We start from the raw sequence: 17,601 nt of genomic DNA on the forward strand, positions 1-17,601 counted from the left end.
AAGAGGGACCAGTGGTTTGATAACTACTCTGTCTTGAAACAACTATTGCAGAAAGACCAACTCCAACTCAACCAAATACTTTTTGTCAGCAAGTGGGTAATTTATTGTTGATGTAGGTCATTAGTGGCTATGCAAAAATAAATAGGTACTGTAGTTTAGAGTTAGAGGATAAATATTGGTAATTATTATTATTATATTCATTAGGGGTGGGGAAGAGTATTTCTAACTCATTGGATTAAGAGCCCTTTACCAGCATCAAGGTATTGACTGCTCTTGAAGGGTCTAAAGATTTGAATTGTGGAATGTGTGACACAACAAGCAAAATTGTGAATAGGGCAAATGCTTTGCATGTAAAGTATCCTAGGCATTATCCTGGCACTCGCTGTGATGCAGAGTCTTGCTTCATTTCCACATCTATGCCTGAAACAATAATTCAGTTGAATGATCGTTTTTGTCATAAGGAAACGTCACTTCTTTTCAAGCCTTTTTTGTTTTGGCTAAAAATTTCCCAATGAAACAAGGACAATGTAACATGAGATTGAGGTGTATAAAGATGGGAGGTTTCCAGACAAGAATAATTTGAGATTATTAATGCATTATTATTGAACCAATGCCACAAGTATGTATTGTGCTATTATCTATTACTACTTAAAATGATGCTAATACTATCACCACTAATGCTATAGTTACTGTAACTATTATTAGCTCCACATCTACTCTCAATACTGTTATTATTCAGGCATTAGTCACTTTTTGTGGAGGAGCACATAGCTTAGTGTTAACAATATTTTACAGCATTACTGGTGCCTTTTTTTCATATTCCAGCTTTTTAGATTTACATATACAGTGGAACCTCTACTTGCGAGTTTAATCTGTTCCATCACCTTGCTCGCAACTGGATTTCCTCGTTTGCAGTCAATTTTCCTCATTTAAATTAATTGAAATGCAATTAATCCGTTCCAGTGGAATTCTGTGCTTCAATAATTTCGCTAATATCAACTCTACAGCTTATCTATCTCACTTCATCTAATATGACGTAATAAACAATATAAATAACAGAAACCTGATATATATATATATATACATGTATATATATATATATATATATATATATATATATATATATATATATATATATATATATATATATATATATATATATTTACACTCTAAAATGAATAAAATATGTAATTCATGTAGTGGTATGGGTGGTGTCAGCAGTGGACGAGAATTTGTCTGGAGACAGGACAAAATATTTCTTGAATAATCTCGCCTTATCATCTATACGGGTTATTTATCTATCACAGTTCATCTAATATGACATAATAAACAATATAAATAACATAGAAACCTGATATATACTCTAGAATGAATAAAATAGTATGTCATTATATATGTGGCGGCGGCAGCTGACGAGAGTTTGTCTGGAGACAGGACAAAATACCCCTTGAATATTTCACTATCATCAATTCTGCGGCTTATTTATCTATCATAGTTCATCTAATATGAAATAATAAACAATATAAATAACATAGAAACCTGATATATACTCTAGAATGAATAAAATATGCCATTATATAACATGTGGAGGCAGCCACAACCACTCCTTCTATGTTGTGGTAAATACTGCCATCTAGTGATGGCCTTTTGAAGCCATCTATTATTATAAGGGGTGGCTAATTGCTGAGAAGTGAACTCCATTATTTATGCTTAGATTTCTTTAATTTTTGGTGTACATTAAGAAGCATCTTTCCATCATACATTGCCCAAGTTTCAATAAGATAGTCCAACAAACAAATGAGATACAATTCCCAAGATCAAGAGCAAGAGCCCCTCACCAGCATCAAGGAACCTCCCTTGATGTCTGCTTGCTTATGGAAATTTTGCTCGTGTAAGGAAACAAAAAATTGACCCATCGACTGCTCGTATTTGGAAAAACTTGCACGTGGATGCGCTTGCAAGTAGAGGTTCCACTGTATAGTATATTGTACAGTGGACCCTTGATTATCGGCCGTAATCTGTTCCAGAAGCTCAGCCTAAAACCGAAATGGCTGGAAACCGAAATAATATTTCCCATGAGAATTAGTGTAATTACAACTAATCCGTTCCAGACAAAAATATTCACCAAAAAATAATTTTTTTACAATTAAATCAGTATTACATACCTTTATTAAAGACTAATGCTGGCTTCTGGAATGCCTGCTACACTCCCTGCATGCCTGCTACACTCCCTGCATGCCTGCTACACTCCCTGCATGCCTGCTACACTCCCTGCATGCCTGCTACACTCCCTGCATGCCTGCTACACTCCCTGCATGCCTGCTACACTCCCTGCATGCCTGCTACACTCCCTGCATGCCTGCTACACTCCCTGCATGCCTGCTACACTCCCTGCATGCCTGCTACACTCCCTGCATGCCTGCTACACTCCCTGCATGCCTGCTACACTCCCTGCATGCCTGCTACACTCCCTGCATGCCTGCTACACTCCCTGCATGCCTGCTACACTCCCTGCATGCCTGCTACACTCCCTGCATGCCTGCTACACTCCCTGCATGCCTGCTACACTCCCTGCATGCCTGCTACACTCCCTGCATGCCTGCTACACTCCCTGCATGCCTGCTACACTCCCTGCATGCCTGCTACACTCCCTGCATGCCTGCTACACTCCCTGCATGCCTGCTACACTCCCTGCATGCCTGCTACACTCCCTGCATGCCTGCTACACTCCCTGCATGCCTGTTACACTCCCTGAATGCCTGCTACATTTCCTGCATGCCTGCTACACTTCCTGCATGCCTGTTACACTCCCTGCATGCCTGCTACACTCCCTGCATGCCTGTTACACTCCCTGCATGCCTGCTACACTCCCTGCATGCCTGTTACACTCCCTGCATGCCTGCTACACTCCCTGCATGCCTGCTACACTCCCTGCATGCCTGCTACACTCCCTGCATGCCTGCTACACTCCCTGCATGCCTGCTACACTCCCTGAATGCCTGCTACATTTCCTGCATGCCTGCTACACTTCCTGCATACCTGCTACACTTTATGCTTAAATTCCATGGTGTTTCTCACTTTACTACAAAAACTTTACTAGGAACTTTTTTTGGAGCCATGGTTACTTATTTCGCCATTGCACTGCAAAAAACTCACAAAAAGCAATGGAAAACAAGCGAAATGTTTGGATATATGAGCAGAAGCTTCCTCACGCACTGAAAGACAGCCAAACTGACGCGCAAGCGGCCCCAGCCAGTGGACAGACGTGTCCGAAACAGCCAATCACCAAAATACCGGCCAATCACCAAGTTGCCGATAACAAGAACGGCTGATAACCGAGGGTTCACTGTATAGGCAAAGACCACAACCCTCAGTACCACAGTACCACTATATTTTAAAGTTTAACCCTTAAACTGTCTAAACGTAGATCTACGTCCACGTGCTGGAGGCTCCGAACATAGATCTATGTTTTTTTTACATTTATTTATTTATTTATTTATTTATAATTTGAGCACACTTACAGAGGTACAAAACGGGGAAAATCACGGTTGGAGCCCTATGCACGCAAACGTAGATCTACGTTTGGACAGTTTAAGGGTTAAGTTAAAATTTTTCCTCAGTCTTTAATACAGTGGACCCCCCGGTTAACGATATTTTTTCACTCCAGAAGTATGTTCAGGTGCCAGTACTGACCGAATTTGTTCCCATAAGGAATATTGTGAAGTAGACTAGTCCATTTCAGACCCCCAAACATACACGTACAAACGCACTTACATAAATACACTTACATAATTGGTCGCATTCGGAGGTGATCATTATGCGGGGGTCCACTGTATTACTAATACTGGATATATACATATAGGGTATGCAGTGGACCCCCGCCTTATGATATTAATCTGTTCCTGAGAGCTCATCGTAAGCTGAAATTATCGTAAGACAAATTAATTTTTCTCATAAGAAATAATGGAAATCAAATAAATCCGTGCAAGACACCCCAAAGTATGAAAAAAAAATTTTTTACCCCATGAAATATTTATTTTAATACACACAAACTGAAGAAGACATGCACAGTTACTACTCTACAAAGAATAGAATACATGACACTTACCTTTATTGAAAATCTGGTGATGATTGATGGGATGGGAGGAGGGGAGAGTGTGGAAGTTATTGTTTAGAAGGGGAATCCCCTTCCATTAGGACTTGAGGTATCAAATCCTTTTCCGGGGTTACTTCCCTTCTTCTTTTAATGCCACTAGGACCAGCTTGAGAGTCGCTGGACCTCTGTCGCACAACAAATCTGTCCATAGAGTTCTGTACCTCCCGTTCCTTTAAGACTTTCCTAAAATGGGCCATAACATTGTCATTATGTAAAGTAAAAGGACACAAGTGCAACTAATGTGACATTTTATTGTGGCAACGTTTCGCTCTCCAGAAGCTTTATCAAGCCATTATGTAATGGCTTGATAAAGCTCCTGGAGAGCGAAACATTGCCACAATAAAATGTCACATTAGTTGCACTTGTGTCCTTTTACTTTACATATTGTCGGTAATTCTACCAACTTTATTACAACATTGTCATTGTACAGGTTGCCAACACAGCTTGCAATAGCTGTGTCAGGGTGATTTTTATCCGCAAAGGTTTGCAGTTCAGCCCACTTTGCACACATTTCCTTAATCTTTGAAGTAGGCAACTTCCTCAATTTCTCTCTCCCCTCCTCTGAAGCAGTTTCCTCAGGTCTGGCCTCTTGCTGTTGAAGATGATCTTGCAGCTCTTCAGTGGTTAGTTCTTCATTGTCCTCCTCCACCAACTCTTCCACATCCTCCCCACTAACCTCCAACCCCAAGGACTTCCCCAATACCACAATGGATTCCACAACTGGCATACGCTTCTCAGGGTTAGCCTCAAACCCTTCAAAATCCCTTTCTTCTACACATTGTGGCCACAGTTTCTTCCAAGCAGAGTTCAAGGTCCTCTTAGTCACTCTCTCCCAAGCCTTAACCTATAAAGTTTACACAACTGAGGATGCTGGTGATCTTTCCAAAACTCTCTTAGAGTCAATCGAGTTTCTGAGTTCACTTCAAAGCACTTTTGAAACATAGCTTTTGTGTAGACTTTTTTGAAGTTTGAAATGACCTGCTGGTCCATGGGCTACAGGAGACGAGTGGTATTAGGAGGCAAAAACTTGACCTTAATGAAGCTCATGTCCCCAGAAAGTCACTCTACCAAATCTGAAGGATGACCAGGAGCATTGTCTAATACCAGGAGGCACTTAAGGTCCAATTTCTTTTCCATTAGGTAATTTTTCACAGTGGGGGCAAATGCATGGTGTAACCAGTCATAGAAAAAGTCCCTAGTGACCCATGCCTTACTGCTTGCCCTCCACAGCACACACAAATTAGCCTTGACGACACTGTTTTGCCTGAATGCTCTGGGAGTTTCAGAGTGATACACCAATAAAGACTTCACTTTGCAATCACCACTAGCATTAGCACACATCAGAAGAGTAAGCCTGTCTTTCATAGGCTTATGTCCCGGGAGTGCCTTTTCCTCCTGTGTAATGTAGGTCCTGCTTGGCATTTTCTTCCAAAACAGGCCTGTTTCGTCGCAATTAAACACTTGTTCAGGTTGCAATTCTTCACTGTCTATGTGCTCCTTGAATTCCTTCACATATTTTTCAGCCGCTTTTTGGTCCGAACTGGCAGCCTCACCATGCCTTATCACACTATGTATGCCACTACAATTCTTAAATCTCTCAAACCAACCTTTGCTGGCCTTAAATTCACTCACATCACCACTTGTTGCAGGCATTTTTCTAGTTAAATCGTCATGCAACTTCCTAGCTTTTTCACATATGATTGCTTGAGAGATGCTATCTCCTGCTATCCGTTTTTTGTTTATCCACACCAATAGTAGTCTCTCAACATCATCTATCACTTGCGATCTCTGTTTCGAAAACAAACTTGCACCTTTTGCAAGAACAGCTTCCTTGATTGCCAGTTTGTTGGCCAAGATAGTAGAGATGGTTGATTGGGGTTTGGTATACAACCTGGCCAGCTCCGAGACACACTCTCCACTTTCTTCATTTCCATAGTAATTTTCACCCTTTTTACCACAGGGTTGGCACTAGAAGCTTTCTTGGGGCCCATGGTGACTTACTTTGCAGCTACAAGCACTAAAAACACTGTGATAATATGAAATGTACCGAATGTATGCTCAGATGTGACCGTACTGGCTGGCTTGTAAACACTGGCATGCACGGGGCAGCTGAGGCCACGCGGGACGCGTCCTGGACGAATCACATTAGGCGAGGCAAAATTTTTGTGTTCAAATGCTTCGTATGGCGGATTTAATGTAAGGCGATGTGTTCGTAAGGCGGGGGTCCACTGTATCTCATAATCATAATGTTTTTGCATGTGAACTTGTTTAATACAGCCTTAATTTATAAAAACAAATATTTTGTAAAAACAAAGAAAGAATTCTGAATAAGTGAAATGGAAAATGCTCTCTATAGTAAATAAAAATATGAAATTTCAAAAGATGATCTACTAAGGCAGGCACAAAATTTCAACAACTAATATTTAACAATACTGATTAATGAAAAAATAATTAACTTTCAGGATGGCAATACCCATGATTTGGCACTTATATGCAACTCAAGTAATTGCTCAGAAGACTGTCCTGCCTAAACTCTTGAATGACAAGTCCAAAACATTACCATATAATGGCACCATCTTGGCTCCTATTCGTCCAATCTTCCATGTGGAGATCACACTCGTGTTGCATGAATTCCGGAAGTAAGTTATGCAGACTAGTAACTGTGGTACTTTACATCAATGTCAAGTTTAATTGACATTTATATATACATACATTGTTGATGTTCTGCTAGAAAGTATCAATCCTGCCTGACTTTTCTGTGTGTAATTGTGGAAATACTGTTACCTGCCACTTCTAGTAGCTTCAAGAAGTCCTTAGCTTATCAAGGATACTCACATATTAGTGTTTTATTGTGCATTTTAATCAATGTATAGTAATTATTTAAGCAGTTGTTTCAGTTCTTTGTGACCTGCTCCCAGCTCCTTTTTTTGTCTGCAAGCCCTGGTACTGCATTTAATTAAATTAAAATGTATTTTCCACATATAGGCACCAGTATGTCTAGAATTAAATTTCACACAGTTGGGTATATTATTCAGTGATAGGTTTTTTAATCTGGGTATCATAATAGTATATGAAAACTAGTGAAAATTTGTGTACAGTAGTTCAGCTATGTTATCAACATGATGCTTATTGATTAATGAGATTTTTTATTAGTTTCCAGGTGGAGATCTTGCAGGACTCATCTCAACAGATCTTCCATCTCAATTTTGACTTCAAAGAGAGGTAATAATTATAGTACAGGTGCCAGCCATATCTTTTATTGAATGCTGTATGTTCCTCTTGTTATAATAACTGAAGCATTCCTAATTTATGTATGTTAGGCAGGCAATTCCTCTTTTCTGCAGTTTTATAAAATTTAAGTGATATTAAAAATATAAATTAATAATAATTAATATAAAATAGTAGTAGTAGCCTATGAGAGTAAGTTGCCTTTTTAGATAAATACAAATATATTTAAAATAAATATTAATTGTAAATCAAAGCAGAGCATAACCTCAGCTGTTGTAACTATCGCAGGCATGCATCACTGGGTGAGAGAAGCAATGATGGGGTAAGCAATGAGAGAGTGGTGCTGCACAATGATCAGTTTCCTGCCATCAACCTTCATCAACCTTTCAGAGTGAGTTACTGTGTCAAACTAGTTCACTAATGTGGGGGAATTTTAAAATATATAATACTAATATTCACTAGCTTTTAGCAAGTGTTTTTTCTTTACTCCAAAGTTACTTTATTATTGCTTTCCTTCTCCCTAAGAGTATCACTTTTGATAATCCTAACACTTCCCAAATGGAATAGTACTATATACACAAAACAGGGCTAAACCTCTATGGGTCATTCAGTGCCACTTTACAGTAGTTTACTGGTTCTGACTCTCTCTACCTAATGACAAGAGAATGCCAGTAGTAGGAACTAAAGCTGAAGTTTTTTAGTGCTCTTCTTGTGGAATTCAAACTGAGATCTCGAGGATTCCCATGCCCACAAGCTCGCCACTCAACCATACCAGTGATAAAGTTACAAAGCATTGGAAATGTTGAATAACAATAGATTCCAACTGAAATTTGAAAAGATCACAATCCCAATTCACATTTTATCAGATTTCTCAGGCACTCGGGAACAATCAACACAGTCCATATTAAAATTAGAATATATTATGTACAGTTTTTTATATTCATTGAAAGTACTAACAAAAATCCAGTAAAAATATTTGCAAGATCACACCAACTTTCCTGCATAACACTGCTCCTTAGCTTTCCACAATAATCACCATTAATGTGCTAATTGCATTACAGGTGAATGTACAAGTTGCTGATGACTGCATATTTGCTTCCATTTGGCCAGGCAACCTTAACTTGGATATACCACTGCCGCTGCCCGTGAAGTACAGTTGGTGCACAAAGGTCAGTCAATGATCCCAATGGTAGTTATCACATGGGTCTACATCATTTATGGATATATATTTTACCCGATACAGAACATGATTAGCTAAAAGAAATCTTCTACTCACATAGAGACTGAGACATGATACAAATCTAATTATTATTATTTCTAATTATTTCTTCAACACTGGCAGTCTTCCACTGAAATACGTATAGTGTTTCCCCCCTCCACCCCCCCCCCCCCCAAAAAAAATAGGAAGCACATTCACAAGGGATGTGCTAAAGTAATGACATCGTATCAGTATGCACTAAATTTTGAGAAAATTCAGCCTACTGTTGCCCACACCCTTTCAGGGTCAGAGAATTTAAAAAAAAAAATTATGAAATGATAGATAATCTTTTTCCAAGGATAATGAAACCAAAAGTATGAAATTTGATGGAAAATCTATAGAATTACACTCTAGCAAAGTTAGAAGTCTCATTGCTATTTACACATCAGTGATTTTGCCCACTGAGCCCTATTTTCAACCAATTCCATTGTTCCAGTTGCTCACTCATAGCTAATTCGCAAGTATCCCTCCTAAATAAATAACAAAAAGGCACAATACCGTGACTGGAACGATACACAAATAACCCACACATAAAAGAGAGAAGCTTACGACGACGTTTTGGTCCGACTTGGACCATTGACAAAGTCACACTAACAGAGGTGGAGCAGGACGGCTATATATAGGCAGGAAGAGGTGGAGGTAGTAGTAGTAGTAGTAGTACAAGAATTGTGTATAATACCGACAAGATGAAATTAAGACACATGCACAACACCCGGGCATCCCCATCGTAGACGTTTTGCCATCCAGCCAGCCACTGGATGGCAAAACGTCCACAACAAAGACAACCAGACGCCGCACATGTGTCTTAATTTCATCAGTAGTTGTAGTAGTAGTAGAAGAAGAGGAGGTAGTAGTAGTGGTAGTGGTAGAAGTGGGAAATAAGGATGACGAGCCAGTCAAAAACAAAGGAAGGGGAGCACTGCAAGAGAGCTAGATGCCCACGGAGGGAGAGCAAGCGCACAGAGGTGCGTGAAAGGGAAAGGGGAAGTGGTGAAATAAAATAAATGAAGAAAGAACAGAAACACGAGACAGGAGAAAGACAACCCAGAGGAGAAAAGGAAAGAGGAAAGGGGAAGAGGAAGAAGAAAAAGAAAGAAAAAATGAGGATTCAGGTTAAGTCACGGGTGTTCTGAAGTTTGGAGCATTTTACAATGTAGTGGGAGAGGAAGGCATCTACAGAGACGAAGCCAGGGCTAAGGTTCATACAAGGAAAGTTGTGTATTAGAGAGGATTCAACTAGACGGCGACTGTTCGAGTTGGAAGTAGGGAAGACTGGTCTTCTGCTATAACTGTCTTCCCTACTTCCAACTCGAACAGTCGCCATCTAGTTGAATCCTCTCTAATACACAACTTTCCTTGTATGAACCTTAGCCCTGGCTTCGTCTCTGTAGATGCCTTCCTCTCCCACTACATTGTAAAATGCTCCAAACTTCAGAACACCCGTGACTTAACCTGAATCCTCATTTTTTCTTTCTTTTTCTTCTTCCTCTTCCCCTTTCCTCTTTCCTTTTCTCCTCTGGGTTGTCTTTCTCTCTCCTGTCTCGTGTTTCTGTTCCTTCTTCATTTATTTTATTTTACCACTTCCCCTTTCACGTACCTCTGTGCGCTTGCTCTCCCTCTGTGGGCATCTAGCTCTCTTGCAGTGCTCCCCTTCCTTTGTTTTTGACTGGCTCGTCATCCTTATTTCCCACTTCTACCACTACCACTACTACTACCTCTTCTTCTACTACTACTACTACAACTACTGATGAAATTAAGACACATGTGCGGTGTCTGGTTGTCTTCGTTGTGGACGTTTCGCCATCCAGTGGCTGGATGGATGGCGAAACGTCTTCGATGGGGATGCCCGGGTGTTGTGCATGTGTCTTAATTTCATCTTGTCGGTATTATACACAATTCTTGTACTACTACTACTACTACTACCTCCACCTCTTCCTGCCTATATATAGCCGTCCTGCTTCACCTCTGTTAGTGTGACTTTGTCAATGGTCCAAGTCGGACCGAAACGTCATCGTAAGCTTCTCTCTTTTATGTGCGGGTTATTTGTGTATAGTATCCCTCCTATTCTATCAACTAAGTACAAGAAACTGTCCATTTATACATTTCAGTTACCTAGTAAAGTGATCAGAAATCAGTAATTTGGCCAATTTCACACAATTAAAAAAATTGCCAATTTAAAAATAGGGTCCAGAATAAACAATGTACACATTCCTGGCACTAAAAAGCATTTCCTCTGTTCATTAGTTACATCCTCAGGCCTCTACTATATTACACTTGCTTTCTATTTTGAATTTTTATTCACACAAAAAATAGATTTACTGTTATGCAGACTACTTTAATATTGTAATAATTGTATAAATATTGTCTCATATCTAGGCCCAAATTTACTGCTCCCAGCTTATGAGTGAGCCGAGCTCATGGCGTAGTACTACGGGACCAACCAGCACTTCAAAGCTGTAGTACAACAGGACCCACCTAGAAAGGGTTAAGGTTACATTTTTTTTTTTTTCAACAAGTCGGCCGTCTCCCAGCGAGGCAGGGTGACCCAAAGAGAAAGAAAATCCCCAAAAAGAAAATACTTTCATCATCATTCAACACTTTCACCTCACTCACACATAATCACTGTTTTTGCAGAGGTACATTGTTTCCATGAAATGCGACAATTTAAATTTTCCATGTTTATCCAAGCCCCTCAATAACTCATTTTCCATTCCATGTTTTTTTTTTTTTTTCAACAAGTCGGTCGTCTCCCACTGAGGTAGGGTGACCCAAAAAAGAAAGAAAATCACCAAAACGAAAATACTTTCATCATCATTCAACACTTTCACCACACTCACACATTATCACTGCTTTTGCAGAGGTGCCCAGAATACAACAGTTTAGAAGCATATACATATAAAGATACACAACATATCCCTCCAAACTGCCAATATCCTAAACCACTCCTTTAAAGTGCAGGCATTGTACTTCCCATTTCCAGGACTCAAGTCCGACTATATGAAAATAACCGGTTTCCCTGAATCCCTTCACTAAATATTACCCTGCTCACACTCCAACAGATCGTCAGGTCCCAAGTATCATTCGTCTCCATTCACTCCTATCTAACATGCTCATGCACGCTTGCTGGAAGTCCAAGCCCCTCGCCCACAAAACCTCCTTTACCCCCTCTTTCCAACCCTTTCGAGGACGACCCCTACCCCTCTTTCCAACCCTTTCGAGGACGACCCCTACCCCTCTTTCCTTCCCCTATAGATTTATATGCTTTCCATGTCATTCTACTTTGATCCATTCTCTCTAAATGACCAAACCACCTCAACAACCCCTCTTCTGCCCTCTGACTAATGCTTTTATTAACTCCACACCTTCTCCTAATTTCCACACTCCAAATTTTCTGCATAATATTTACACCACACTTTGCCCTTAGACAGGACATCTCCACTGCCTCCAACCGTCTCCTCGCTGCTGCATTTACCACCCAAGCTTCACATCCATATAAGAGTGTTGGTACTACTATACTTTCATACATTCCCTTCTTTGCCTCCATAGATAACGTTTTTTGACTCCACATATACCTCAACGCACCACTCACCTTTTTTCCCTCATCAATTCTATGATTAACCTCATCCTTCATAAATCCATCCGCCGACACGTCAGCTCCCAAGTATCTGAAAACATTCACTTCTTCCATACTCTTTATTTTTTTTATTATCACACCGGCCGATTCCCACCAAGGCAGGGTGGCCCGAAAAAGAAAAACTTTCACCATCATTCACTCCATCACTGTCTTGCCAGAAGGGTGCTTTACACTACAGTTTTTAAACTGCAACATTAACACCCCTCCTTCAGAGTGCAGGCACTGTACTTCCCATCTCCAGGACTCAAGTCCGGCCTGCCGGTTTCCCTGAATCCCTTCATAAATGTTACTTTGCTCACACTCCAACAGCACGTCAAGTATTAAAAACCATTTGTCTCCATTCACTCCTATCAAACACGCTCACGCATGCCTGCTGGAAGTCCAAGCCCCTCGCACACAAAACCTCCTTTACCCCCTCCCTCCAACCCTTCCTAGGCCGACCCCTACCCCCGCCTTCCTTCCACTACAGACTGATACACTCTTGAAGTCATTCTGTTTCGCTCCATTCTCTCTACATGTCCGAACCACCTCAACAACCCTTCCTCAGCCCTCTGGACAACAGTTTTGGTAATCCCGCACCTCCTCCTAACTTCCAAACTACGAATTCTCTGCATTATATTCACACCACACATTGCCCTCAGACATGACATCTCCACTGCCTCCAGCCTTCTCCTCGCTGCAACATTCATCACCCACGCTTCACACCCATATAAGAGCGTTGGTAAAACTATACTCTCATACATTCCCCTCTTTGCCTCCAAGGACAAAGTTCTTTGTCTCCACAGACTCCTAAGTGCACCACTCACTCTTTTTCCCTCATCAATTCTATGATTCACCTCATCTTTCATAGACCCATCCGCTGACACGTCCACTCCCAAATATCTGAATACGTTCACCTCCTCCATACTCTCTCCCTCCAATCTGAAATTCAATCTTTCATCACCTAATCTTTTTGTTATCCTCATAACCTTACTCTTTCCTGTATTCACCTTTAATTTTCTTCTTTTGCACACCCTACCAAATTCATCCACCAATCTCTGCAACTTCTCTTCAGAATCTCCCAAGAGCACAGTGTCATCGGCAAAGAGCAGCTGTGACAACTCCCACTTTGTGTGTGATTCTTTATCTTTTAACTCCACGCCTCTTGCCAAGACCCTCGCATTTACTTCTCTTACAACCCCATCTATAAATATATTAAACAACCACGGTGACATCACACATCCTTGTCTAAGGCCTACTTTTACTGGGAAAAAATTTCCCTCTTTCCTACATACTCTAACTTGAGCCTCACTATCCTCGTAAAAACTCTTCACTGCTTTCAGTAACCTACCTCCTACACCATACTCCTCCTCCCCAATTTGATATCCAATTTTTCTTTATCTAAATCATTTGATACCCTCATCACCTTACTCTTTTCTATGTTCACTTTCAGCTTTCTACCTTTACACACATTCTCAAACTCATCCACTAACCTTTGCAATTTTTCTTTAGAATCTCCCATAAGCACAGTATCATCAGCAAAAAGTAACTGTGTCAATTCCCATTTTGAATTTGATTCCCCATAATTTAATCCTACCCCTCTCCCGAACACCCTAGCATTTACTTCTTTTACAACCCCATCTATAAATATATTAAACAACCATGGTGACATTACACATCCCTGTCTAAGACCTACTTTTACCGGGAAGTATTCTCCCTCTCTTCTACACACCCTAACCTAAGCCTCACTATCCTCATAAAAGCTCTTTACAGCATTTAGTAACTTACCACCTATTCCATAAACTTGCAACATCTGCCACATTGCTCCTCTATCCACTCTATCATATGCCTTTTCTAAATCCATAAATGCAATAAAAACTTCCCTACCTTTATCTAAATACTGTTCACATATATGCTTCAATGTAAACACTTGATCTACACATCCCCTACCCACTCTGAAGCCTCCTTGCTCATCCGCAATTCTGCATTCTGTCTTACCTCTAATTCTTTCAATTATAACCCTACCGTATACTTTTCCTGGTATACTCAGTAAACTTATTCCTCTATAATTTTTACAATCTCTTTTGTCCCCTTTCCCTTTATATAAAGGGACTATACATGCTCTCTGCCAATCCCTAGGTACCTTCCCCTCTTTCATACATTTATTAAACAAAAGTACCAACCACTTCAACACTATATCCCCCCCTGCTTTTAACATTTCTGTCATAATCCCATCAGTTCCAGCTGCTTTACCCCCTTTCATTCTACGTAATGCCTCACGTACCTCCACCACACTTACATTCTGCTCTTCTTCACTCCTAAAAGATGGTATACCTCCCTGGCCAGTGCATGAAATTACCACCTCCCCTTCTTCCTCAACATTTAAAAGTTCCTCAAAATATTCTCGCCATCTACCTAATACCTCCCTCTCCCCATCTACTAACTCCCCTACTCTGTTTTTAACGGACAAATCCATACTTTCCCTAGGCTTTCTTAACTTGTTTAACTCACTCCAAAATTTTTTCTTATTTTCATTAAAATTTCTTGACAGTGCCTCTCCCACTCTTTCATCTGCTCTCCTTTTGCACTCTCTCACCACTCTCTTCACCTTTCTTTTACTCTCCATATACTCTGTTCTTCTTATAACACTTCTGCTTTGTAAAAACCTCTCGTAAGCTACCTTTTTCTCTTTTATCACACCCTTTACTTCATCATTCCACCAATCACTCCTCTTTCCTCCTGCCCCCACCCTCCTATAACCACAAACTTCTGCCCCACATTCTAATACTGCATTTTGAAAACTATTCCAACCCTCTTCAACCCCCCCACTACTCATCTTTGCACTAGCCCACCTTTCTGCCAATAGTCGCTTATATCTCGCCCGAACTTCCTCCTCCCTTAGTTTATACACTTTCACCTCCCTCTTACTTGTTGTTCCCACCTTCCTCTTTTCCCATCTACCTCTTACTCTAACTGTAGCTACAACTAAATAATGATCTGATATATCAGTTGCCCCTCTATAAACATGTACATCCTGGAGCCTACCCATCAACCTTTTATCCACCAATACATAATCTAACAAACTACTTTCATTACGTGCTACATCATACCTTGTATATTTATTTATCCTCTTTTTCATAAAATATGTATTACTTATTACCAAATTTCTTTCTACACATAGCTCAATTAAAGGCTCCCCATTTACATTTACCCCTGGCACCCCAAATTTACCTACTACTCCCTCCATAACATTTTTACCCACTTTAGCATTGAAATCCCCAACCACCATTACTCTCACACTTGATTCAAAACTCCCCACGCATTCACTCAACATTTCCCAGAATCTCTCTCTCTCCTCTACACTTCTCTCTTCTCCAGGTGCATACACGCTTACTATAACCCACTTTTCACATCCAATCTTTATTTTACTCCACATAATCCTTGAATTTATGCATTTGTAGTCCCTCTTTTCCTGCCATAGCTTATCCTTCAACATTATTGCTACTCCTTCTTTAGCTCTAACTCTATTTGAAACCCCTGACCTAATCCCATTTATTCCTCTCCATTGAAACTCTCCCACCCCCTTCAGCTTTGTTTCACTTAAAGCCAGGACATCCAGTTTCTTCTCATTCATAACATCCACAATCATCTCTTTCTTATCATTTGCACAACATCCACGCACATTCAGACTTCCCACTTTGACAATTTTCTTCTTCTTATTCTTTTTAGTAATCTTTACAGGAAAAGGGGTTACTAGCCCATTGTTCCCGGCATTTTAGTTGACTTTTACAACACGCATGGCTTACGGAGGAAAGATTCTTATTCCACTTCCCCATGGATATAAAAGGAAAAGTAATAAGACCAAGAACAATTAAGATAAAATCAAAGAAAACTCAGATGAGTGTGTATAAATAAACGTGTACATGTATGTGTAGTGTGACCTAAGTGTAAGTAGAAGTAGCAAGACGTACCTGTAATCTTGCATATTTATGAGACAGACAAAAGACACTAGCAATCCTACCATCATGTAAAACAATTACAGGCTTTCATTTTACACTCACTTGGCAGGACGGTAGTACCTCCCTGGGTGGTTGCTGTCTACCAACCTACTACCTACTACCATGTTATATTCTAAATTTCAAAAGCATTTACTATAGTGTAATTATTCTTTGTACTATGTACTGTATTTCGCGGCTTATTAGACGCACTTTTTTTTTTCCATAAAATGTCTTCCAAAAACCACCCTGCGTCCTATAAACTGAAGGTCAGTAATGGGAGCTATAAGTTTGGGGCATGGGGTGGGCTGTAGCTCTCCCAGTTACGTCCGATGCCGAGCCATTGAAACTAAAACAAGTCTTATGAGCCGTGAAATACGGTATATTATCTGATGACATCATCATTTGCATATACAATGGTGCATTTTTGTTTCTCAATGAATTTTTTTTTTTTTAACACGTTGGCCATCTCCCACCAAGGAAGTGTGACCCAAAAAAGAAAAACACTTTCACCAGCATTCACACACAATCACTGCATTGCAGAGGTGCTCAGATATGACAGTTTAAATGTCACTCTAAACAGCCAATATCTCAAACCCCTTCTTTAAAGTGCAGGCATTGTACTTCCCACCTCCAGGACTTGAGTCCAGCTAACTGATTTCTGAGTCCCTTCACAAAATATTACCCTGTTCACACTCCAACAGCTCATCAGTACATAAATAATGTTTCCTTTATTTAAAAAATGCAACATGGTGTTTAATGTTTTGTACATTACCAGAGCATTTTTCTTCCTACAGGATCATCACACCACACAAAGCTTCTCTGTCATTGTACATTATGGAATGGAGTCTGCAAGCTCTGACGAGTCTCACGAGTCCCTGGAGGACACTCAAGATGCTCTCCACCACCAAAGTGATATTCAACTCATTGCTGCCACCATCTATGATGGAATTCTTGCTCAATAAGTTTTGTCAAATGGCCTTGTTAATGGTAATGTTTGGAACATTTTAAAAGGACTTGGTATGATATAATTATATAATTGTTGCCTAAGGATTCTTGCTGATAAATTTCCATAATGTCAAGAATTTTTTTTTTATGAGAGCCTAATATGTACTACTTTATTTTGTTACTCCAAGAAACACTAGGTCGCATATCATTGTAGTCGTAAGGTAACAATAAACTTGGAAGAGGCATACAGTAATAATATCTTTTATTTCTACAAGTACGTATACAAGGTATACAGGCCTAGCTGACATCAGTGACATAGCGCTTCGTAAATTTCGCCTTTCTACAACTTTTTTCGTCAAAATACAGCCTTGCAGTTTGTAATTTGCCTGTTCATTCGTCGGTC

The 17,601-nt window shown here is 40.1% G+C and overlaps 2 protein-coding genes across 4 annotated transcripts in view; one reads left to right on the top strand and one right to left on the bottom strand.

Annotated features, from left to right (window-relative positions):
- On the top strand, positions 1-17,454 carry LOC128700693 (uncharacterized; the record flags this gene model as incomplete). Its single annotated transcript, XM_053794006.2, is given in 6 exon segments — positions 1-92; positions 6,619-6,795; positions 7,310-7,378; positions 7,673-7,775; positions 8,446-8,553; positions 17,048-17,454. Coding segments are annotated over 6 exon segments (717 nt in total), but the record flags the coding sequence as incomplete, so codon positions are not given.
- LOC128700694 (syntaxin-12-like) overlaps positions 138-17,601 on the bottom strand; it is a 73,639-nt gene continuing 56,175 nt past the window's right edge. The window contains exon 9 of one of the 3 annotated variants that reach the window (XM_070097095.1): positions 138-420. In XM_070097095.1, coding sequence (XP_069953196.1) covers positions 415-420 — 6 coding nt within the window. In that variant the 3' untranslated portion in view covers positions 138-414. Of the gene's footprint in view, positions 421-10,645; positions 11,118-17,601 lie in introns of those variants that run through there. The other 2 variants (XM_070097083.1, XM_070097087.1) reach the window with 2 other exon arrangements.

Source organism: Cherax quadricarinatus, chromosome 56 (genome assembly GCF_038502225.1).
Source record: "Cherax quadricarinatus isolate ZL_2023a chromosome 56, ASM3850222v1, whole genome shotgun sequence".
Classification (NCBI taxonomy): domain Eukaryota; kingdom Metazoa; phylum Arthropoda; class Malacostraca; order Decapoda; family Parastacidae; genus Cherax; species Cherax quadricarinatus.